The sequence below is a fragment of the Gouania willdenowi genome, chromosome 5 (genome assembly GCF_900634775.1).
Source record: "Gouania willdenowi chromosome 5, fGouWil2.1, whole genome shotgun sequence".
Classification (NCBI taxonomy): Eukaryota; Metazoa; Chordata; class Actinopteri; order Blenniiformes; family Gobiesocidae; genus Gouania; species Gouania willdenowi.
The window spans coordinates 20274424-20300087 of record NC_041048.1 but is presented as its reverse complement, the minus strand read 5'-3'; the positions used below and the strand labels follow the sequence as shown (position 1 = coordinate 20300087).

The 25664-nt window shown below is 35.9% G+C and overlaps 2 protein-coding genes across 2 annotated transcripts; both read left to right on the top strand.

Moving 5' to 3' along the window:
• Positions 1-956: 956 nt before the first annotated feature.
• On the top strand, positions 957-12635 carry LOC114463622 (ras-related protein rab7-like). The gene is made up of 6 exons (XM_028447290.1): positions 957-1264; positions 7028-7090; positions 9439-9565; positions 10255-10473; positions 11128-11256; positions 11361-12635. The coding sequence occupies exons 2-6, from the start codon at positions 7038-7040 to the stop codon at positions 11454-11456; spliced, it is 624 nt and encodes a 207-aa protein (XP_028303091.1). The 5' UTR covers positions 957-1264; positions 7028-7037; the 3' UTR covers positions 11457-12635.
• Positions 12636-13310: 675 nt separating this feature from the next.
• On the top strand, positions 13311-19594 carry arpc4 (actin related protein 2/3 complex, subunit 4). The gene is made up of 6 exons (XM_028446788.1): positions 13311-13396; positions 14921-15039; positions 15120-15231; positions 15339-15434; positions 15507-15677; positions 19300-19594. The coding sequence occupies exons 1-6, from the start codon at positions 13394-13396 to the stop codon at positions 19303-19305; spliced, it is 507 nt and encodes a 168-aa protein (XP_028302589.1). The 5' UTR covers positions 13311-13393; the 3' UTR covers positions 19306-19594.
• The last annotated feature ends 6070 nt before the right edge of the window (positions 19595-25664 follow it).

Sequence of the window (25664 nt, the reverse complement as noted above, 5' to 3'; positions counted from 1 at the left end):
TCTTTTTGGAAAGTGAAGGTGGGTCCTCCTGAGGATTATAGACATATTATCTCTCTTTTTTAGTAGACAGTATTTTAAGTATTTACCTGGAGATAGTAATTTAATGATACAGTGTCTGTAATAAAAGGCCATGACACTAACTGAGGGCCTAATTGTGTATTGATCGGATATTATGTTTAATAGAAATTGTGTCAAAAACTTATTTTTTTTAACTTTATTGAGAAATCTACATACAATTTAGCAGAACAATATAAACATGGGAATAAAGACCACAATGGCAAAGCATCATGTTAGGATTATAAAAATATCACAGTATGTTATTTTAGAGGTACAGGTCATGGTACAAAAATACAGTTCTTTCACGATTTTTGTTTTCCATAAAGTTTAAAGTAGACATAATAGTTGAATTCTATTTAGAAAGAATTAAAATTTGGAAAGGACTTTGAGAACTTTGTTTTATAAATATGTAATTTGGTGACAACAGATTTAAAAACTATTTAAAAACAACTATAGAGCATAATGGTGAAATGAATGAGTAATTTTGTAAATAAGTAGAAAGAAACAGTATTTAGTGCAGTGGTTCCAAACCTTTTTTGGATAATGACCCCATTTTGATATCAAGAATTTCTGGCAACCCCAGACATTTTTTTTAGAGAATTAGTTTTATTAATTTTTTTTTTACTGCATTTTAGTTGAACAAAATGTATATTTCACAAAGTGAAAGTATAGAAATACATTTGTTCAAGATTGTGTTATTTTAATGAAAAAAAACATTTTTTTTTTAAATCCATTTTAATTTTTCCGATTATTCAGGCGACCCCAAGGTTCAAAAACACTGATTTAAGTTGCTCCTCTACCCCATTTGAGAAACAGTAGTTTGGAGAAAAGGTCCATACTGAACGCGACAGAAACACGCTCTGTGATTGGCTGGCCGTCGCTGTGACGCGGCACGCAGACGACGTGTTGAAGGAGGAAGTGAAAGGGGGAAGACTGAAGCTTGGGCTAGCAGATGTTTGCGAGCTGACAGGCGAACAGTTCTTTTCAGCAAAGTGCTAAATTTACACCCTAGCAGCTGCTTTTATTCTTCTCCTCGGCAGGTCGTGCTCAGTGTCACTGTTCGTGAAAGCGTGACACTATTTTAGTGTAGTTTTGAGTGGAGACATTGACCGAGCAGCGCTGCTAGCTCCGTGACGCTTCGTTAGCCGTTCAACAATACCAGCTCGTGAGCTTGGTCTTCAGATCTCCGCCATCGATCAGGTTGAAGGTAGGTCTGATCAATACACTCAGGGTTCATATTATATCCCACTCCCGGTAACACCGCTGCTGTACTGGGTGCTGCGGTTTACCGGAAGCTGATCGGCACAAACAAGGCCGTCCTGCGGCTCCTCTGGGTCTTCTTTGTGGACGGAGACCCGGGGTTGTAAAACCAGACAACAATGATTATACACCATTTATGTTGGGTCATCATCACTCTTGATTTAAAATGTCCATCAAAGTGGATTAATATGAAATTAACGTCCCGGCTTTTTTATGCCATAACATTATGACCACCTGCGATGCATTATAGAGATTCAAATTTATCTGAACTTGTTGAACAATTTAGGGCACCATGAACGTAGACGACTGTCACCAGTGGGCCAGGAAACAGCCACAGACTGTTAAACACTTTCACTATCTGTCATTCAACTCAAATCCTTATTTTCATTCTATCCTGCTGTTACACAGATACGACGTTTGCGCATTTTTTCCTTTAATCCGTTCCGTGATCATCACTTTTATTCGTTTCACCTGTCAGTGGTTTCACTGCTAAAGGCCTTCACAGGGTGTTTGTTGTGTTATTTCCAAGCAAACCATCTGAGTCACATGATTTTTACAGTGTCAGGTATTTTGTTTCATTTGTGACCCATGAGTCACACTTTTAATCACGCGTCCCTTTGCTTCATGTAAAACGGTTTATTGTGTTTGTCAACCAGAAAGAAGGGGAACATTTTTATGTTTTAATTTTTTATTATTTTAAAACATGTTTTCCTTGTTTTGGCTCAGATTTGTATTTTTATTTTATTTTTTAAATTCCTCCCTGTTTTAGTTTTTAAAATCGGCAGTGGCTATTCATTCGGAAACGTATGCATAAACTGTTTGTCTATTCATACGGAACGCCCCTCATTGGCCCGTTTAGGTGACGTGTTGGGTGCACTACGTGACTTATAGTATTTTTAGCTACCTTGCTAACTCATTTATTTTAACCCTAACCCTAAACCAGGAAATACTCTAAAATGTTAATATTTTTTGAACATGTATTTTTAAAATTGGAATTTGCCATGTAAAATATGTTAAAATGAAAAAAATATATATGACAAAAGTGGGATTCAAACCCACGTTAGCAGAAGGAAGAATCCTTGAGTCAGGAATGTAGAAAAGGTCAGGAAAACATACGTTTCTGCATCAATATACATTTCATTTTAGAATAAATAATTGTATTCACAGGACTATTCCCAAAGTGCAAACAGTTAATCTAATTTTACCAGATAATGGGTTGAACTAACCCTAACCCCTCAGACTGATGGAATTAATCAGTTATCTCCAGTTGCCTATAGTCTTTTACTCTCTCCACTGAGTGGATTTAGTTTATCAGCATTCCAAGTTGTGTTGAAGTTAGCGTGTTCAGTTTATCATGACTGAAAATAATTTTAGACTCCATGGCATTCACTGAAGTTGTTTTTAAAATCCACTGCAGTTCATCTAAAACTTCATTTAATGCATTAGATAACTTCAAGTTTGTCCCAAATGAATAAATATTTTTCTTTTGGAATTGTTTTGCTGACATGAATTGTTGGATTGTTAAACTATTTCTGCTGTTACATCTAAAAACAATGTTTGTGGTGATATTCTGTGACGTGTTGATGTTTGTTTTCTCCATCTGCTGCATTGGTTTTTTGTTTGTTGCGTAGGAACCAGTGAGCAGGAAAAACAACTGTACGAGACACGTGAACCTGCGAACTATTGCGAAACATCAGCAGGCTATTTACAGTTAGCTTTTGGCTTCATCATTAATGTCAAAGGCACATTTGACCTGCTAATGCTCAGGATTGTACTCGTCTAACAAATGAAAGCTTATTGTATCATTTATTGTTTCATTGATGCTTTGTGGATATTTATTTTATTTCCTTAAGTTGTTCAAATTATTGGTTTATTTTGCCTGCCCATTTTATTCCTGTCCTTTAAACATTTTTAAGGTAACTCTCGGTGGGTTCTTTTTGATTTAAAAAAAAAAAAAAAAAAATGGTGTAAAAGGCTGCTTTTACACTAGTGTCATTTTGTAGCTATTAGTCTATTATTTCCTAAAGTAGGTGCAAAATAAAAAGGCTTCAGCAATAAACCATGAATATTAATGAGATTGAAAGTGGAAAACTTCTTTATTTTGTTTTATTCTGCAGCACAGAGTTAGTAAATGCTTATATTTTCACAAACAATTATATAAATCTGTGTAAATGTTTAAGGGTTTAAACTGCAAAAATATTCCCAGTGTCAGCTGCTCTGTGAAGAAACAAAATACTCTTTATTTTGTCCAATTACACTCTCATTAGGCCTCGCCGGTGTATGTTTGCTACAATATGTGTGTTGTTTTTGCTACAACTTAAACAGTCGTGTAATTTGGAATTAAGAAATCAGTGAATGACTTTGTGTTGTTGGTCAAAGATTAAACCCTTGTCTGCATGTGTTCTGTACTTATGTCATGTGACTGGTTGAACACACCTTGACTTCAGTGAGCTGCTGCTGTCAGCTCTTCTATCATGTATTCCACACTAATCACCAGACTGAGGAAAGGTCTGCCACTGTACTTTCCAGCAGCCGATTGTGCTTGAGGCAGATTTTTTTGCAATTTTTTAAAATCTTTATATTTTTTATTTTTCATTTTTTGTTTCAGTGGAATTTTTTTTTAAAGCGTATTGAAAGTTTTGCACCAAAAGGTTTGTGTGTGTGTTTAATTGTTTTGGCTGAAATGCCCTCTGGGCTTTGTGCATGTGCTTTGTTGCTCATGTGGACTGTTAGCTACCTTAAAGGCGATGGGAATATTAGTGAAAGCTTGTGTTATACTGTTGCCAACAGGTCTTTTTTATTGTATGTACAGCAGAGTTTTCAAAATTAAAGTTTGTGTCAATAGCAGAGGTCCCCGTTTAAAGGGAACACAGTACAGAGCACATGGGGGGGGGGGGCGGGGGGTGTCTTCAGGCTATTTGTTCATCGATTAGTTTTCCTGATATCTCCTTAATATTTGGACATATATTTATTCCACACTCAATTCATGGCCTCTCAGTTAGCTTAGCATTGTGGTCGTGTTGCCTCTCTGTCCTATTTCTGCCCTTTTTGGCCCATGTTCCTTTGAATGATTCATGTTTGGCTGCATTAAGGCTGCAGCTGCTGTACTCTGTTATTCTCTCACATACAGTCAGACTGTTCTTTCTTTTTGTGTTGCATTCAAAACATTTTGGATTAATTCAAAAAGATGAATTTATCATTATTACATTACTTGATATGAAAAAGGAAACATTGTTTGTCATGACAATTCACTATAGGTGAACAAAAGCACAGAAACAAATCACGAATATTTAAAATGTGAGAAAAAAACTTTGCTTGGCATAAGTGCATCACCAAACATTTGTCGTTTTCTTTTCAGATGCTTTTCAGGCCTTCTCCCCTTCCTTGAGTTCCAGTTTGTTTTAATGAGTTTTAGCACCTCAGTAGGGTTTCAGTGGAGGGAAATCTTCATATTTATTCTTCCGATGAAGTCCCTGAGTAAGTGTTTGGGGTTATTTTGTTGAATGATAAAAAAAAACCAACCTCTCTATCAATTAGTTTGGTAGGCAAATATTGACTTCCTTTTACACGTCATATCAAAATCAAATCATTTTATTCCTAAAGCGCTTTACAACAACTAAAGTTTACCAAAGCACTGTACACAATCAAAATACAATTAAAAAAAAAAACGGCATAATATATAATTGAAAACAGGCCATTATCACATGGAAAACAAGTGCCACAGAACTATGTATCAAACGCCTTCCTAAAGGTGCTATCATGTGTGATGTTGTCAACAATGAGCAATGTCCCAGAACAAGCCTAAACCAATCATTATGTTTGTGTGTTTAGAACTTTTCCATCACTTTGGTAAAGGTCCATCTTTGGCTCATCAATAATAAACCTTTGTCACAGAGTGGACTAATAGACTAATACTGAAATACCTTCACTCCTGCCATTTAAAAGCTGTTGGTGATGTCACTCGTGACTTGTTTCAGGTCTTAGTAGGGCTGTGCATTATGGACTTTAAACATATCTCCAATTATCCATATTCATTTCTCAAAACGGCAAAATACAGTTTTTATCAATCATTGGTTTTTCACAAAGTTATTACCAGAATGACAATTCAAGGTCCATGTCAGCAGTGCAAAATGCCACACAGGCTGTTTTATTAATTACGAACTGCACAATATCATGTTTTTCCTCTTTTGGTCTTTTCTTTTTTACAAGAGACAACACGTGTGAGTGAGTTATTCAGCATGGCTTGTTTCAGGATAGTCTGGGTTGCAAGTTGCAACATGCATTTCTTAAGAGTAGGGCTGTCCGATTTTGCCTAAGAAAATATCTCCGATTTTTTTTTTTTTTTTTTTTTTAATGAAAAATTTGAGATTCAAATTTTGTTTTTTGTTTTTTTTAATGCACTTAAACGACTGCAGACATCAGATATATTGTCAAAAGTACAACTTTATTGCTGTGATTGTCCTCAAGAGTCAAAATGCATAAAACAATCCCAAAATAAACAGTAAATGAGGCTCTGTCATTCAACAATTTCAAGTTTTAACCCAAGTTTATGCAAAAGTGCAGCAACTTCACAGTAGCTTAAATTTTCCGATTAAGAAATCAGATAACTACATATTTTATAACATATAGCAATACAATTTAAAAAATAATAAACTCTTTCCTTAGCATCTCAGCATAGTACAAATAAAAAAATTGCCTGTGACACACACACAGCCTACTCAAAGGCTAAACACATGTAAACAAAGAGGGGGATGGCTCACATCGGAACGCGAAAAAGTCAGAAAAAAACTGTGGTGGGGATTTTTAATTTATTTTTTGTATAATTTGCCAGCCCTACTTAGGGGACCCATCAATTTTGGCCTTTGTCTTTAAAATAAAGTTTTATTGATGTAAATGATATTGTCTTTTTAAAAGGCTGAAGAATTATGTGTAATAGCTCTGATTGATTTCTCAGCTGCTGGGGTTTTTTTTGCCAGACACCACTGGTTTATTATGTATTCTTATGACTGTTTTTGCCAAAAATAATCTGCATAGACGAAAACTCAATGTTTATAGATGTATAATCACTCACTTTTGCACCTGAAATGCAGGTAGTCACATTCTGTGTGATATTTAACAAGAAAAATACCTTTTTTTATATAGTTGTATAACAGATGTGGGTTCACCATCTTTTGTTTCAGTAGTTTTATTTTTAACTGGGTTATTTATAGCGTACAGTGAAAAAATGCTATCAAAATGTGTACCTTTGTTTATTTTAATTTTATAAGTACAAAGCTCAGGATTTTGTTTATTCATTTCCAGCTTATATCCAATTCTGTTGCCTTTAGAGTGTGCAGTATTCCGATATGTGTATATACTGTATATATAACAGTGATGTGCTGTGAGACGAAGGAGTCGGCCCTCTTGGAGGTAACATCCTGTAAGTGTAGGAGAGCAAAAGACTGATGTGATCCTCGTGATTTCCCCAACAGCTTTGAAAGCACATGACTGGAATGAATGGCACTCAAATCTGATTGGTGCAGGAGCTCAAAATGCATCCCAGTAAATTGTGGCATTTTCCTACTGGCCGGTCTTCACTGTAACAGTTTTTCATTTGTATGGATTTCTTGCTTTTGAGCAACACAAAGCTATTGATCCGGGTTGTGCCGTACATGGAGGATGTGACAAAGGCACTAGAGCTGACCCTTGTTGTCTGCTTGTCTTTCTACAGCTGTGCAAAAATGACGTCCAGGAAGAAAGTGCTGTTGAAAGTCATCATCCTGGGAGATTCTGGGTGAGTCACAGCACGGCCGACTTCTCCAACACGTCAGAACCAGCAGAGCAGCATAGCAAAAATAACAAGCTGCACCAAAAAATAGGTCAACTTTAAACAGCTCCCAGTAATATATTTTAATACATAATCTGCTGCACTTTATTTTTATTTTTAAAAACTCTTCAGATTTCATTCAACCCCTCCCTACTCTGCTCTTTACATTCACAAAGTTTATATGTACTATTTCACTGTATCTTTCAGGCCATTTTGCTTATTGTGACGTTAGTTTTAAACAATTAAATGTCAACTTCCTAAAACTGCATTTATAATCCCTTGTAGAATGTAACTGTTTAATCTGCTACTCATTATGTATGTGAAATCAGTTTGTACGCGGTACCTCGAGCTGTTGCTATTTCATGTTGCATTTTCATATGAAGGATCTTTGATATACAGTACATACATTTATAACTCGGCACAATTTAGTTAATTTCACAAATTAATCAACAAATTGATAACGTTCCATGATCATAACCTGGAGTTTTTAATTGTTTGTAATATTTACTCTCAATCATTACTGTGGTTGTTATAAGTTAAATTTTCTTCATGACAATGTTAACTCTACTACTAAATAGAATGTAGCTGTTGGAGGTATTTTTCTCCATGGGAATATATGTGGCTTCTACTAAAGACTCATATTATTTATCAATCTGCTGATAATAGTTAATAAATTACCCTCAGTCATTAGAGCACAGTGTATGAATCATGTTGTGCTGCAAGACAAATGGGCCAACATGTCAGTTATTACATATCATTTGTTTACAAAATTCTGTTTTCTTATTTCAGTTACTTGAACTATAAACTTTTCCACATAATTTATGTAGGGTAGTTGGTTTATTATATTACTTATATGATTATGTATATTATATGTGTGCATAATGTCTTTGTGTAAAGCACGATTCAACAAGGCATTCAAAGTGCATCGTTTTAAATAAAAAAAAAAAAAGAGTGTAAAAAAAAAAAAAGCAATAAAATAAACCCAGTGGAACGTTTCATCAAGAAAGTAAGAAACGGTATAAACAAAGTAAAAACAATTTTAGATAATAATCCCTTTTCTGGGAGTTTGTTTCAGATCTGTGGAGTGTAAAGACTAAACGTCTGCTTTTAACTGAAGGCAGAAAGCAGACCTGCCCCAGACCTGAGAGGTGTGGATGGTTTATCAAGCAGATCAAAAATGGCTTTAAGTTCAATCTTGACCTGAAGAAGGCAGAATTAGAACAACATTAAAAAGAAAAGATTAATGTACACATTCTCTTTTTTCATATGGTTTGGCACAAAATTACATTTAGTATTAATTTTTTTACATTTAAATCTCCACCAAATGAGCACCACAGTTTAAAATGTAAATCTTTCTGGGGAGTCGTAACTTTTACAAACTGAGACAGATTTTTTTCTGTGCGTACATGATAATCATTTTTGATATGTTTTAAATTCATGTTACATTTTAAAGCAGATTGAGAGCTCTTTGCTCATTTGTTAAACTATTGTTCTACCTCCCACACATTGGCCCTCATTTATCAACCGTTGGTGCTTTCAGATCTGAGCGTACGACGTGCGTTCAACCAAATTCACCCAAGCGTCGGTGTTTATCAATTGTGACGTGAGCGTGCGATACGATCACATCTCACGTCAGGTCTGACCTCGTGTACGTAAATCTGAGTGTGTGGTGCAGCACAGCAAAATGTGAGTGGGTCTGAAAATAATTATTAGATTAATCATTATCTCAGCTGTCATTTAAGCATAAGCAGACACACACTAACACTTTTTTGTTTTCTTTGCATCAAAATGCTGCCAACACAGGATCGCTGCAAAACTGTACCTTAAGTCCAGTTTTCACATGGTTAAACATCACCTCTGATGTGACGATTTTCTTCCTTTTCTTTCCAGTGTTTGTTTTACCTCAGTGGGTGGGGCCTCTGAATCAGGAATATTTAAGGGCGTAACATGTTATTGACAATCAAACTTAGCCAACGTGTTTATTAACACTCGATCATTTGTACGCTGGAATTGGTCAATCACAAATGTTTCATAGATCGTATGACCAAATGATCAAATTTACACCCATTTTTATGCAAGGTTGGTAAATGAGGGCCATTGAGAGCATTGTTTAAGTTGATGTAAGCACAAGCTGCACTCTTTACATTCTACTTCAGTTCACACTCCAACAGTCATGGAGTACTAGCTCTTTAGTACCAAAAGATGCCTGGTGCTGAACCCTAAGAATGATGACTTCTTTCTGTTCCATTCTCATCCTGAGTGTTCCTGTTTTAGCACTGCTTTAATAAGAAGCCATTTCTGCCTCTTTCCTTCAGAGTTGGAAAGACATCCCTCATGAACCAGTATGTGAACAAGAAGTTCAGTAACCAGTACAAAGCTACAATAGGGGCAGACTTCCTGACCAAGGAAGTGATGGTGGATGACCGACTTGTTACAATGCAGGTGAGGAGAAATCACTGCCGCATTATTCTTTCCTTGTGTTTGTATACAGTACGTTAAAGCAGTGTTTCTCAAACGGGGGTGCGTGTACCCCTATGAGTATGCAATGGCACTACAGAGGGTACTTATAGAGATAGAGAAAGTGGAAAAGACTTACAGAGATAGAGAAAGTGGAAAATTAAGAAAAAGCATTAGAAATATGGTGTTTCTTTTTAGAAACGATAATAATGATGATGATAACTATCTTGATTAGAACATTAACTGAAAATATAAGGATCATTCTTGGTTACATGGAAGTCAAGTGAAAGTTCAAAGTCGATCAGCAAAACTCCTCTGACTAAGACTGGCAGTTGACAGTCTAAACATGTCACGAGATAAAACAGTTCCTGAAAAACCTTGTCTGAATAAACAAAACCTCAACATACTATTCAAAATGAGTCTCGCTGGAACTGTTACATAGACGGGAGATGACCGGAATTGATAAAAACTATAGAAGAACATCTATTTGTGAGACACTTAATACTGTTTGATTCTACTTATTTATCACTGATATATTCCATCATTATGCCCTATGGTTGATTTTCATAGTATTCTGAGCAAAGTGTTGTAGTTGGACAAATGGGGTACTTGGATTCAGAAAGAAGAGAACCACTGAGTTGGAGGATGAAACTCTTTGTGATCCTCTTGTTCAGATCTGGGACACAGCTGGCCAGGAGAGGTTTCAGTCTTTGGGAGTGGCGTTTTACCGAGGAGCGGACTGCTGCGTGCTGGTGTTCGACGTGACTGCACCCAACACTTTCAAGACGCTCGACAGTTGGAGAGATGAGTTTCTGATTCAGGCCAGCCCTCGAGATCCTGAAAACTTCCCCTTCGTGGTGTTGGGCAACAAGATTGACTTGGAAAACAGACAGGTGAGCATTGGTGAAATGACCAGGACAGTAGAGCCAAGGGGCTCATGGTTATTGTGTTAGTGGCACTCTGTATAAAGCTTAGAGTTAGCAAATGTAAATATAGTTGCATTGAATATATAGTGACTAATGCAACTCGGTGACTTCATAAAGCAAACCTTGTTTAAATTTACCATACTGTAAAATAGCAAACATGCTGTTGAATTTAGTAGCACACATTTTTCTACACTTATTTAATGTTTTCTGGATGCATAGAAGTGTTTTTACTTCACATTGATATCAAGGTGAATATTGGGAACAAACTAGAACAAAAATGGTGTCCAGCAAGTCATTGTCTTCCTTGTCTGTCAAAGAAAACCAACAAATCGCATTAAAAATAAAGTTTAAAAAAAAGTAAAAAACACTTCTTTGCATCTGTTTACAGGACTCCCACAAATGTCTACAAATGGGGTTTACATTAGAGATAAAAAAACAAACTTTCAAGTCGCAATTACACCTTTTTTTTTTTTTGGAGTGAATGTTTTTGATTCATTGATCTGAGGCATGCGCTATGACTTTATTGAATAAAAAAGCTTTAAAGCAATGAATAGGATTTTTTCGTCTACAAACCGCTCATTTAATCAGCTACTTTAACTGTTCTCTTCTTCATTCACACAGGTAACCACCAAAAGGGCCCAGGCATGGTGTCAGAGTAAGAACAACATCCCCTACTTTGAGACCAGTGCCAAAGAAGCCATCAATGTAGAACAGGCATTCCAGACGATTGCACGCAACGCCCTCAAACAGGTGAACTACAGTTCCTTCAAATGTAGAAAGCAAGAACACATTTTGAATGATGAGATCTCCGCTGAGTCGTTGACTAACGATTACTATCTCTGTGCGCCTCACAGGAAACGGAGGTGGAGCTGTATAATGAATTTCCTGAGCCTATAAAGCTGGATAGGAGCGACAGAGCCAAACCTTCAGCAGAAAGCTGCAGCTGCTGAGGGACAACTCGGACCATCTCATCCTCTCAGACCCCCCAGTCACAGTTACATGACCTTCTCCTCACGCCCAGGGAAAGGACTTCCCTTCTGGTCTTCCTCCCATATTCCTTTGTTCATTCCCTGGAAACGATCGCACATGCTGCACATGGATGTACACACCCCCACGTATAGTATTATACCAATTATTACACTAGCGTGCTCATGTTAAACATGCTGACATATCAGGTGCCCAAAGAAAAAGAATGACATCGCCAATATTGATGCCCTCCCCCACACACACACACACACACACACACCACCAAGCCAAAAGGTCCCTCTGGATCCATGTGCAATTAGGAACTCTAGATGGACTGGATGATGCTCTGTAACATGAGATAGTTTTGACTAATGTCAGCATCCAAACTTTCTTATTCTCTGTTCTGTTTGCTTTCCATTGCCTATCTATTAATAATTAGTCTAGTTAACTCTTATAAATGTATGTCTAATTATATGACTTATTGGCTGATGATATTAATGAAGCCAGTTTGAAACACATACTTGTTGCTTTGCACTTTCTTTCTTTTTGTTTTTTTTTTGTTTCTGCCTTGTATGTTATTGAGGGATGACGAATTTTGGCCAATGTCTGCCTTTACACACCTTTCGATGAGCTCCACACTAACACCCCCCACCCATTTACCATGCCGGATGTATCCTGATCGCCTCTCATCACTCAGTGATTGTATTGCCTTTTCCCTCAAAGATTGTGTTTCAGAGTCGATAACTGCAAACTAACACGTTTGCATTTAGTAAAACCTGATGGTCACAGTGTAACATGTGAACTAATTCCTCAACTTATTTTTGCCTTTTGTTTAATGTTATCGCTTCTATTCCTGCTGTATGTAATGCCACCCTAATCAAACATGTATCACCAACACTGCGATCATCTTTCCTTGGTCTTATGTCTTCAATAGTGCTGTTTTCTTTTTGGCTGGTTGCTCAGGTTGGCTACATATTCTTCATGGACTGCCCATTAAGGTGTATGGATTGTAAAGGTTAACAAGATTAAACCAAGAGGGATGTTAGCTTTTTCCATTTATTCAAATAGTCAACTATTACTCCTTATAAGAAAAAAAGAAGAAAAAAATGCAATGCCAATGATAAAGAAAATTCAGATGTCAAATAATAAATCTCTTGATTATATCACTTGTGTAAAGTGTCTATTTTTTTTATTTTTTTTCATTTGTTTTATTGTACCTGAGAACACAAATATTTCACTTTGTAGTAAAATTGTCTATCTTAATATCAAATTCAGGTCAACTGCACATAATCCATGGTCTTATTAGCTTTATGTTTGTTGTGGACAGTGTTAGATTAAGACGTCATAAGTATTTCTTAATTTATTCAAAGTCTGAGCTGCTAATTTCTGTTTTATTATCACTGTTGGTGACAAGGCAGTCCATCCATCGCAGGGCAAACAAATAGACTCAAATCAGCCTAAAATGACACGTTTCTAGATGATGAGAGAAAACTCATGCACGGGAGAACATGCCAAATCCACATATCCATAAGAGAAGATAAGATCGCAATATCACACATCAGATTATTATTTTTTACTTTCCTATTGAATTGAAAAGAACAAACCTTTCAAAGTATGTCCATATTTAAAGTAAAATAAAAAGTTATGTCGTATGTTTTAACTAACATTAGCAACGGTGAAGTTTTAGGTCATGTTTATTTAAAGAAAGACGTCTCTAAACATTTTTTTTTACATTTCTATCGATCTGTGTAAAACATCCCTAACAAAAAAAAATAAGGTCACGTATTTCTAGTTCCGTTTTCTATTCAGTATAACAAATGATAACGGACTACGATGACGTCACGGAAAAGGTTGACTTCCGGTACGTTCACGGAACAGTGAAGCTACTTCCTCTTTTAGCCACTTGTCTTCATCCTGAAAAATGGTAAGAATTACTAAACATAAGGTTCTGTAAGCGCGCGTAGAGGTTATTGACGATGGAGTGAAGGGTTCCTGAGCTAAAGTGTTTGGTATTTTTCTTCAGTGGTTAAATTAGTAGTATAGGAAGTAGCTAACAGGCTAACATTTAGCTGCAGGTTTTTCGGGCTTAACTGATGTACAGCCTAACCAATAAAAGTGTTTAACATGATTAACGGCATAATGTAGCTCAACTTTGATATGATTATAGTAGCATTTTATGTACAGTAGCTTTTGTGTAACAGCATGACTGCATCTTCACATTGATGGCATTGATGACAGCTGTGATGGAAGGTGTGTGCGTGTGATGATGATGATGATATTAGTCACAATGTCTCTATATGCATCCCTAAATGTTTCTATTTTTCCACGTCAATTCTTCATCCAGTAGCACATGTCATTGATTATTAATACACTGGTTCCTTTTTCATTTGTATCTTACAATGTTCTGACCACAATATATATTTAGCATGTTTTCCTATGATAAATAACGTGATTTTTATAGGCAGTGGCTATCAGGACGTAATACATGTCAATGGACTGGTGTAGTGTAAAATAATCATACAGGCGCATGCGCACTAATAGCGTAGCAAATTTTTACACGTATACGTACAATATTTTGCTATCTTAAGTTTTCCTAGTATGATAGACCCTAATTCTAACCCTATGCCTAAAAATTAAAGGAAATTCAACATGACGGACGCGCATGCGCAGTTCTCAACGTGCGCATACCCATTATCTTATTTGGACTAAATGAGACAAATGAAATAATTGCAAAAAGTTTCAAAGCAACAATTGGCTAAATTTACTCATCTGGAATAGATTTTAATAGATTGTGTTGACCACTTAAAATATGCAATTATTATGCATAGCCTATGACGTATATGGAGACATTGATCATTCATACTTATACTAATACAGAAGCTACCGCAGCACACAATATATATATATATATATTGATATTTTTGTTTGTTTGTAATTTGTATATTTTGTTGTTTTATGTAGTTGTGTCATTGTTATATATGTTTTCTAGTTATATATGTGTATAAATTATTTTCAATTACTGTATTTTGTGACATCTTGTGTGTATTTTTATTGATTTTAGCTGTTTTGTGTAATTTTTGTTGCTGTTTTCCATATTTTCCAGCTATTTTTGTGTGTAGTTATTGTCATTTTGTTTATATTTGGTGTCGTTTTGTGTATTTAATTTATTTACTGTACATTTACTTTTGAGGCTGCACAAAATGCGCCCATGCCTGCTATCGTAGGTTGGAGAGAGAACGGTAATGGTTGTTGTCGTGTTTGATCCATGCACACACCTTCCACTTTACTAAATAACGTAACCAGTATTATGTTTTTATGTGAAAGTACATCACGATTGAGTTCAAATCCAGGATTCTTCGTTCTCAACAAAATAACAATGAAGATGTAGGAAGGTGTAAGGCTGTTGGGCATCACATCTGCTGCTCTTAAATGAATTCCTCTATCGCAGACGGCGACCTTGCGTCCATATCTCAATGCTGTGCGGGCTACGCTGCAGGCCGCTCTCTGCTTGGAGAACTTCTCCTCACAAGTGGTGGAGAGACACAACAAGCCAGAGGTGGAGGTCAGGTAAGTGTCAGGTTTAACTGTTTTTAAAGTGTCTGAACAGGTTTAAAACCCTTCACACGCGTGTAAATCCTGCCTTTCAGGAGTAGTAAAGAGTTGCTCCTCCAACCCGTGATCATCAGCCGCAACGAAAAGGAGAAGGTTCTGATCGAGGGTTCCATCAACTCAGTCAGAGTCAGCATTGCTGTCAAGCAGGTCAGTCCAGTCTCTGCTGCTGTTTGTACAGTGTGTGTGTGTGTGCGTGTGTGTACGCTCGCGTGTGTGATCCCTGTGGCTCTCCTTACAATCCCATGTTGCATTAGGCAGATGAGATCGAGAAGATCCTTTGCCACAAGTTCATGCGCTTCATGATGATGAGAGCAGAAAGCTTCTACATCCTGCGGAGGAAACCAGTGGAGGTACGTAATAACAAAAATAAATAAATAATCAGATTTAGTGGACAATAACTTTAGCACACATGTTTTTCACAGGGTTATAACATCAGCTTCCTCATCACCAACTTCCACACGGAGCAGATGTACAAACACAAACTAGTGGATTTTGTCATTCATTTTATGGAAGAGATCGACAAAGAGATCAGTGAGATGAAGCTGTCTGTTAACGCCCGCGCTCGAATCGTTGCAGAGGAGTTCCTCAAAAACGTGAGTTCCACTCCTAATTTGTTTTCTTGTTGTTTTGTTTGCTTGGTTCTTTTCCTGCCATATAATGATCTTCTCTAGGTCCTGGGTTTAAGAGCCTGGTTGGACACTTACCTACTTTCTATGTGGAGTTTGCATGTTCTTCCTGTGCTTGTGTGGGTTTTCTCCTACAATTTAAAAGACAGTGGCTGTGTTTGAAATGGCACACTCCACACTATACACTACAAACCCAATGAGTATATACTGTCTACAGTGACGTGCCGTGACCACTAGGGCTGGATAGGCACATTGCAAATCGAGACCACCAATGACAATTTCATATGTTTCTGCTGTCAAGTGTTAATTCAATTCAAATCAATTTTATTTGTATAAAGCAATTTCCAATAAAGTCATCTCAATGCGCTTATTAAAATATAAAATTCATAATAAGAAAGAAAAAACCCAATAAGATCCACATGAACAAGCATTTAGCCATCTAACAAAATCAACATCATAAAACACCGTTGAAGAAACATAAACAATTATTTATATAGCCTCCATACTCTCCCAACAAGATATATCTCATGACACGACAGCACATCTGTTGTTTGTGTTGGAAACACAGAAACATGGAGAAAATGACAACTTAGAACAGCCTCAGTGAGGAGCATCCACAAAGTTAATCCTTCCTTTTGTTCCATTCACTGTGAAAAGTATGAAACATTTTCTGACCTTACCTTTGCTGAAGCTCTGGTAGCTCAGGTGTTGGTCTCCATCTTTTAAAAGCTGTCGTTTTTCCTCAAAACAAAGTTTCTCTATCATCTCTAGCGCTGTCATCCACACTGTAGTGTTATCCCGCCGACTAGCTAGAGAATGTAGCAGCAGCAGTCACAGTGTCATCTATTCACTAATGTGCTGTGTGAACTTACGTATAGCATTTAGCATAGCACAGTTACGTGCAAAGGCCTATCTCTACGCTGCCTTTACGCGTAAATGGATGTCACATGGGGACCTGACTGCGCATGCGCAAACATGTAAAATCACGCAATGGGAACGGAAGCAGAAGAGCGACGTGCCTTTGGGAGGGGGCGTGGCCTCCCTCTGCCTTACAGCGGAGCGGAAAAAAAAAAAAAGACTGTGCAGCTGTTCCAGGAAATAGCGCTGTTTAGTAATTTGGGCTATGAAACGCACAAAATGCGGACACTTTCAAACTTATAGGTACTGTAGGCTATTGGAAATGGAAAAATAAATAATTTATAATTAAAAAAAAAATTATAATTAAATAATCAAAATATCAATTCACCCTTGGGTAGGCACTGCCTACCTTGCCTACCCTGACGGCACGTCTACTATATATTGGGCCCTGTGAAATTTGCATCAACGGAATCGCGGACGGAATCACGGAATCGACCAATGAAAACGACAATTTTAAACGCGGAAATAGACAGAATCGGCAAGGAACTTTTTTTAGTGGGGAAATGTTTCCGGGGACCGCTTATTAGGTGCACCGCCCTCCTCCCTCCTGTCCTGGCTGCATTAAACTCATCTTAAATCACCCTAACCCTAACCCAGTGCCCGTTTAACTTTGCTGTGCCTGTAAAGCTTTGTCCGTTTTTCATATAGAACAGCAGTGCTCTGTGAGAACGTGATCAGCTTTAATCATCTTCCCCTGCTCAGTGTTCGAACTGTTATGCCTGGTTAACTAAGAATAACTCAGTCCGTGCTGTCCTTTCGTTCTTTTCATTCCATCCTTTTGTCCGTGCCTTGTAGGTACACGTTAAGCTACCTCAAGTACAACCGTTTCAGTGGGAACTTCCCGTTTACAAAATAAAAGTTTGTTGCAGCAACGTTATTAGAATGTTACATTCTAACAACATCTCATCAGAGCTACAGAAGATAGGATCATTTAAATTAAGTTAATTTAAACTAAGTTGATCAAAACTTAATCAATAAACCTGATCAGATTCAGTAAATCATTGATCCCTGACGAAATCAGGTGACATTAATGCTGTTCTCATACATCTTTATATGACATATAAATAATTAAAAATGAGCAGTCAGAATAATCCATGACACTACAACTTATATCTACCTTTTGAGTTTTTTTTAATTTATTAGTATTTATTTTGTCTTCTCACAGGAGTTAAAAACTAATATTTTCTTTTAAAAAATTATAAATAATTTTTAAAAAAAAACGGAATTTAAAAAATTTAAGTGGAAAACATGGAATTTGGGAAAAAATAAAACGGAATTTGGAAAAATGTAAACAGATTTTATAGGGCCCTATATATACTATTACTGTGGTTAGGAGGATTAAGATGATGACCGTTCTTACTGAAGTATACTTCCAAGTTTCCCAAAATGCATCTCTAACATGCAATGACAAAAACCTGAATCACACTGAAGCTAAATATATCTGTTGATTTTCCATCTTTGAAAGTTCTGAAAATATTTTAAGCGACAAGTGACCAAGTAGAATATCAACATCTGGTCATTGGATCCATAATACTCGCAGAAACACATTTCATGCCGACTTTTCGGGGATTTTCGGAGACCCCGTCATTGTGCTACTGATAAAACTTATGGTAAACTTCAAAACAAAAGCCCTATTTATAAAAGTGTTAGAAAACTAATGGAAGAAAAAGAAGAGATGCTTTTGTTTTGAAAAGGGGATGTTTGGAGTTGGTCCCATGACGATGTTACGATCCGCTTGCAATGCATCATGGGGCGGTTAGGTGTCTACTAGTGCGCCCATGGTGTGTACTGAAATACTGACATGAAATGTTTGATACAATACATCTTAAAGACAAAACATTGAAAACAGACCTACATCCTATGGATATTACAACAAATACTACATACCAAAACACTGAAGATAATCTATTCTTCCCTTATTGGGTCACATTTAAATTACTGCTTATAAACTAAGACATAGTAATGTGTTTATACGAGAAAGGGTTAAATCTAACATTGGAAAACACAGCACTGTCAATAGCTATTAACAGCTAGAAAAACCTTGATGCTGAGACAAAACAAGGAACTTCGAAAGACGATGAAGTTTTCTTTTGAACTGGAGGAACGTAAACAAAGTCGGGGAATGAAATCTGCAGGGAACAAGGATGGCACGAACAACGATGAAGAGGAGGAATGAAAAAAGACAACACTGACTACAGACGAGAATAAATCCTACATAAAAAAGGACAAAAAAAAAAAAAAATGAAATTGTGTTCAGAACAACCTAAGACTGTTTGACCAGAGAGACAAGCTTTGATGTAAATATTCTGTGTACAAAACAGGGGACGGGACTTGGATAAGCAAACTGCTTCTCTCGTCTCCTTTTTCGGCATGTACAAAAAAAAAAAAAAAAAAGAATAACAAAACTTCTGTGAATGCAACCATGTCGGAAATTAAATAAATAAATAAATTTATTGCATGTTTAATCTTTCTATATTATCTAATGTGAACGCACTACATAGACATTTTGACGTCAGACTTAGTATGAGTTACTACAATAGTATGACATTTCAAGCACAACCTGTATTTACTATTACTATTGTGCAAAGAAGCGTAATACAAATGTTATTATTGCTCTAACAGTTTAAACACATTTTGAATTCTTTTTTTTCTTCTTCTTCTTCTTTTGCAGTTTTGAGAGCGACAGAAACCTGGAGAACATTCCTGTTACAGTGTTAGCCGTCACAGCGGAGCGTCCACCAGAGCCTGTTGAACTTGTTATCGATGGAGTCATTACAGACTTTAACATTGAACCTTAAAACATGCCTCGTGCTAAAAAGAAAATTGCCGTTTGTACATATGGAATATTCACACAGGGCATTTAACTCTGGTCCCTTAGAAAGATATTTTTCAATTTAATGTGCAGCTGTCCCAAATAATGTAAATGTTTTTAAAGAAATAAACAGATATATGAGAAATGCCTATAATTTCATTTATACAATGCTTTGTTACAACAAAACATGAAAGTGGTGACGTCAGTGATTACGTCATGATTCACGTGTGGACACAGCATGCTGCAAAGCAGTGAATAATAAAACCAGCAAAATAACATCTGTATGCTTTGGCTTTTTTAAATAAAGTTCAACACAACGTGAGTATGATTACAGCAAAACCCTACATTTAATGAAGCATTACAACCACTTCTAATTTTCAGTTTGATTTGGTTTAAAGTAACTGCTGGGGGGGTAAACATCTGGGGCACAAAACTGCAACACAATATCTCAATATCGATTAATGCGATGAGTTAATATTTTCACCAAAGTTTGTCTGTTAGCAGGATTACGTAAAAGTACTTTTTTTTTTTTAAGAGTAACTAAACCCCTGCTTTCTCCAGACCTGCCACTAGGAGGGAACCTCAAAAAATGTCTTGATTATGGGCGGGGCTCCAGGAGCAGTTAAGACACGCCCACTGAATCCTATAAGATCTCCAATGAACAATTTATGCTATGTTAACTAGCTACTTATCTAACATACTTACCACAGATTGTAGAGCCCACAGGTGCTAGTTATTATAAAAGGGGCGGGGATAACAGTGCTTGCTTGTGACACAACATGGTCCCATAATGTCACATGATCTTGTTCTCAGCCAATAACAAAAATCAATTGTAATAGCTGGGTTTCAACCCATAGAGGGCAGTCACTGACAATTTACAGCAAAATATGACAAATTGAAATAGTTTGACTAAATTGTTGAGAGTTGGACCAGGATCAGTCAACAGCACTACTTCATACCCAGATACATTTGCATTAAGCAGAGAAAAGTGGTTTTGGGGTTTAGTTATTCTTTAACAGATTTTTAAACCATTTTAACTTAAGATAGACCTCTCACCATGGAAGATTACATACATTTTTGGCGGCGATCTGAATCAATATAATCATGGATCAGTTTGAAAAATCTCTCTCTCTCATCATTGGCAAAAACTCATCTTAGTTCATAATTGACCGATCTTCATGAATTTGACTCATTATGTTGGGTTGGTTTCCTCACCAGAGTGGATCTGGATAGTGCATTTCATTGTGACTTTTGCTCAACAACCCCCAGAAAAAAAGGGATCGTTATTAATGGGGAAAGTGTAAATGATCAATGTACCATCATTATCATTACTGCCAATATCTGCTAAATACGGGACTTGATGCTTGGTTAGATTTGTGCTCCGACTGCTCTTGTACTTTTCTGCTGAACTGATTACCAACTAGTAAATGCACTATTCTAGCAAGTCACATAATTGGAAACGACTTGTCACTTGCCTACAAAGAGACAAACATAACATGCCTGCACTTGAAAACCCTTGGCATGACATTTGAAAAATCCTCAAAATATTAACTGTCACGAAAAATAATTTACATTGATTTATTGTGACCAAGCTAAGCACGTCAGTGAATTTATAGTTGGAAATGGTTCATCATTACATTTAGCACTAATCTAAAGTCCTGAATGAATGTCACCTTACTGCACGGTATCAATGGTCCACCTCCTTTCCTTCTTTAAAATCAGTCCACAACAACGTTTTTTTCAAAATCCTCAAAAATGCTGTTTTTTCACCAATAATTGTCCAAACATATATATCTATATATTTTTAAATGACCTGGAATCCCCATATTAGTACTAATGTTTTAGTGTGAGAATAATTAGTGGGTAAAAAGTGAATTTGCATTTAAGTTGTTCAATTTTTAAATTGTTTAATATATGTTCACAGTGAAACAATTGCTTCTGCTATGGTGAGGCATTGATTGGGGCTTTTATTTTGAAAGCTAGTAGTTTCTGCAGCTGCTGCATCGTATTACCCTGGTGCTGGTTTGCAAAAAAGGCATTTATATTTACTTTAAATTAATAGTTAATGTATCTTTAGCTAAAAAGCGCATACATTTTTTTTAAATGACCTGGAATCCCCATATTAGTACCAATGTTTTGGTGTGAGAATAATTAGTGGGTATTGCATTAAAAGACCTACACCACTCTACACACACACACACAGACACAGACAGACAGGCGGATGAAGAACAGTGTAAAAACTAGTCAGGTGTAATCCACCACAAAAACGTTAAAGTTGCTCATATGATCGCCTGCATTCAAAAATGTCTAAAAATACACAAAATGACATAAATACAAAAAGTTTACACCAAACTTTAATAGACACAAAATGACACCAAAAATACACACAATTACTCCAATGACAGGAAAATACACTGAAAACACACAAAATGACTAAAATGTCAACACAAACACACAAAATGACTCCAAACACAAGACAAAATTTCTGAATCATGTTTTTAATAGATGTAACAGCTTATTTTATACGTAAATAAAACACACTGTTCTATGTGTATCAAACTGAGCCTGATACTTTAATGTGTGACAGACATTATTTTTATTATTGGGACTTGGCCAGCTTCAGAGTGACGAGACATGAATACTATTTATTTCAGCACAAACACCAAAAAGGACAGTTAATATTTACAGAAAAACACTAAAACACACGCCTGGAGCTACTACAGCTCGCACAGTGCAACAATTGATAGTTAACACAGATAAAAGCATTTAGAGGCCAAAAGATAGTCAAAGCACGTCACATAAATCCATCTGATGAATATTTTTGGTTTCACAGTTTGTTTCTTTCTATAGGATCACTTTAAGGACGGTCCCCATGAGTATTTATGAGGGTGTTCAGTCCTCTGGTGTTTATCCAAATAAGAGTGGTACAGATTTAGCTTGACTTTAGTTCACATGCATATAACAACTTTCATTGGTAAAACCGCATCATAGAAAACAATAGAATATAAAGAAATCCCAAGTTTAAAAAAAACAAAATATTTTCACACGGGATGGAAGTGTTCGTAGTCTCACACCAACTGAGAACAGCGTCGGATGGCAGTGTACGTAGTGCACGATCACGTATCTTGGAGGACGTTGAATGTCAGAATGTGGATTTCAGTATTGCACCTTTACCAGTGGATCTTCTACATATCAAAAATATCAACCTTCTTCCCCCCCCACTGAGCGTTGAGCTACAGTACAGTTCAGTGCGTGGAGCGGGACGCTGCTCAGTAGTGATCAGGGACCGTCTGCAGGGCGTCTTCCGTGCTGCGCTGCACGTTCACATTCTGAAACACATCAACCAGGGGAGACGCTGAGAGTCCATCACACAGCACATGGCTCATATCTGTGGGTTAGTGCCAGTTATTGTCATGGTCAGATGGAAGTCAACATGTCTCTTAAAGAAGGGACTCAACTGCAGAGGTGTAAATAGTACTGAATACTACAACTAGAAGAACTGGTACTTGGTTTCTGTACTCAAGTACAAGTAAGTCATACATAAAATACTCAAGAACAAGTAAAAAGTAGCTCAATTAAATAGTACTCAAAGTAAACCTCCCCATGTTTACTGTTTGGTAATAAATGTTGCCATGGTTCCATTGCGTACAGTAAACATCTTCATGTATAAACTTAAAAAGGAAGACACCAAATTTATTTTCCTCAAAGGCATCCATATAAAATGAAACATTTGTCAAAATGCACAATCACTTTAAAAAAAAAAAAAAGTATCTAGCTCTAAGTATAAGTAAATGCATGATCTCAAAAACAGAGAATTCAATGCTGTTTTAATCTGATTGGTCGGCTATGATGTGATGCTTTCGATTGATGTCTGGTTATTTCATTTTTCATAGTTTCACCATGTCCGTTGATCATTTTAAAACAAAAAAAAATAAAAATGTACTCATTAACTGTTGGATGCAGAAATATAACAGATTACTTCTTTTAAAAGATACTTAAGTACGAGTAAAATTGCTGAATTAGAAAAGTACCAGTACCCATAAAAGCAACTCAATGACAGTAACGTTAGTACTTGTAATCTGTTACTTTTACCTCTGGTGGGTCGGGACCCAAAAATGGGCCGTGGAACAGTTTTCAGTGGGCACAAAGATAAATACAACAAAAATAATTGGTTATATTTTGAAAGGGATTTTTTTTCTGTAGATGAGTGCCATCCATTTATCCCTTCAAAATCAAAAGTAAGGCATATTTTTCCAAAAATTAAAAAAAAAAATTATTTTGAGTTAGGACCATTTTTGAAAAAATGTTCCATGCTTTAGCCTTACAAAAGTAAGGCTATAGCATGGCATATTTTTTCAAAAAAAAAAAAAAAGAAAATAAAGTTAGGACTATCATTAGACCCTAAAAACTACTGCAAATATTAAGCACATACTTAAACAGGGCTAAGAAAGCAGTAAGGCACAAAAAATGTCAAAAAACAAAAATCATACAATATCAAAAGTAAGGCTATAGCAAGGCATATTTTTTCAAAAATTTCAAAAAAAAAAAAAATTGAGTTAGGACCATCATTAGACCCTAAAAACTACTGCAAATATAATGCACATACTTAAACAGGGCTACGAAAGCAGTAACGCTCAAAAAAGGACAAAAAACAAAAATCACCCAAAATCAAAAGTAAGGCTAAAGCATGGAACATTTTTTCAAAAATTTCAAAAAAAAAAAAAAAAAATTTAGGACCATCATTAGACCCTAAAAACGACTGCAAATATAATGCACATACTTAAACAGGTCTAAGAAAGCAGTAAGGCACAAAAAATGACAAAAAACAAAAATCACACAAAATCAAAAGCTATAGCATGGCATATTTTTTCAAAAAATTAAAAAAAAAAAAAAAATTGAGTTAGGACCATCATTAGACCCTAAATACGACTGCAAATATAATGCACATACTTAAACAGGGCTACGAAAGCAGTAAGGCACAAAAAATGACAAAAAACAAAAATCACACAAAATCAAAAGTAAGGCTATAGCATGGCATATTTTTTCAAAAAATTAAAAAAAAAAAAAAAAAAGTTAGGACCATCATTAGACCCTAAAAACTACTGCAAATATAAAGCACATACTTAAACAGGTCTAAGAAAGCAGTAAGGCACAAAAAATGACGAAAAAAAATTCACCCAAAATAAAAAGTAAGGCTATAGCAAGGCCTTTTTTTTCAAAAATTAAAAAAAAAAAAAAAATTGAGTTAGGACCATCATTAGACCCTAAAAACTACTGCAAATATAATGCACATACTTAAACAGGGCTAAGAAAGCAGTAAGGCACAAAAAATGACAAAAAACAAAACTCACCCAAAATCAAAAGTACGGCTACAGCAAGGCAGATTTTTTCAAAAATTTCAAAAAAAATAAAAAAATAAATTAAAGAGTTAGGACCATCATTAGACCCTAAAGACGACTGCAAATATAATGCACATACTTAAACAGGGCTACGAAAGCAGTAAGGCACAAAAAATGTCAAAAAACAAAAATCACACAAAATCAAAAGTAAGGCTATAGCATGGCATATTTTTTCAAAAAATTAAAAAAAAAAAAAAAAAAAAAAAAAGAGTTAGGACCATCATTAGACCCTAAAAACTACTGCAAATATTAAGCACATACTTAAACAGGGCTACGAAAGCAGTAAGGCACAAAAAATGACAAAAAGCAAAACTCACCCAAAATCAAAAGTAAGGCTATAGCAAGGCAGATTTTTTCAAAAATTTCAAAAAAAAAAAAGAGTTAGGACCATCATTAGACCCTAAAGACGACTGCAAATATAATGCACATACTTAAAAAGGGCTACGAAAGCAGTAAGGCACAAAAAATGACGAAAAAAAAATTCACCCAAAATAAAAAGTAAGGCCTTTTTTTTTCAAAAATTAAAAAAAAAAAAAAATTTCAGTTAGGACCATCATTAGACCCTAAAAACTACTGCAAATATTAAGCACATACTTAAACAGGGCTACGAAAGCAGTAAGGCTCAAAAAATGACAAAAAACAAAAATCACCCAAAATCAAAAGTAAGGCTATAGCAAGGCTTATTTTTTCAAAAATTTCAAAAAAAAAAAAATTGAGTTAGGACCATCATTAGACCCTAAAAAGTACTGCAAATATAATGCACATACTTAAACAGGTCGAAGAAAGCAGTAAGGCACAAAAAATGACATAAAACAAAACTCACCC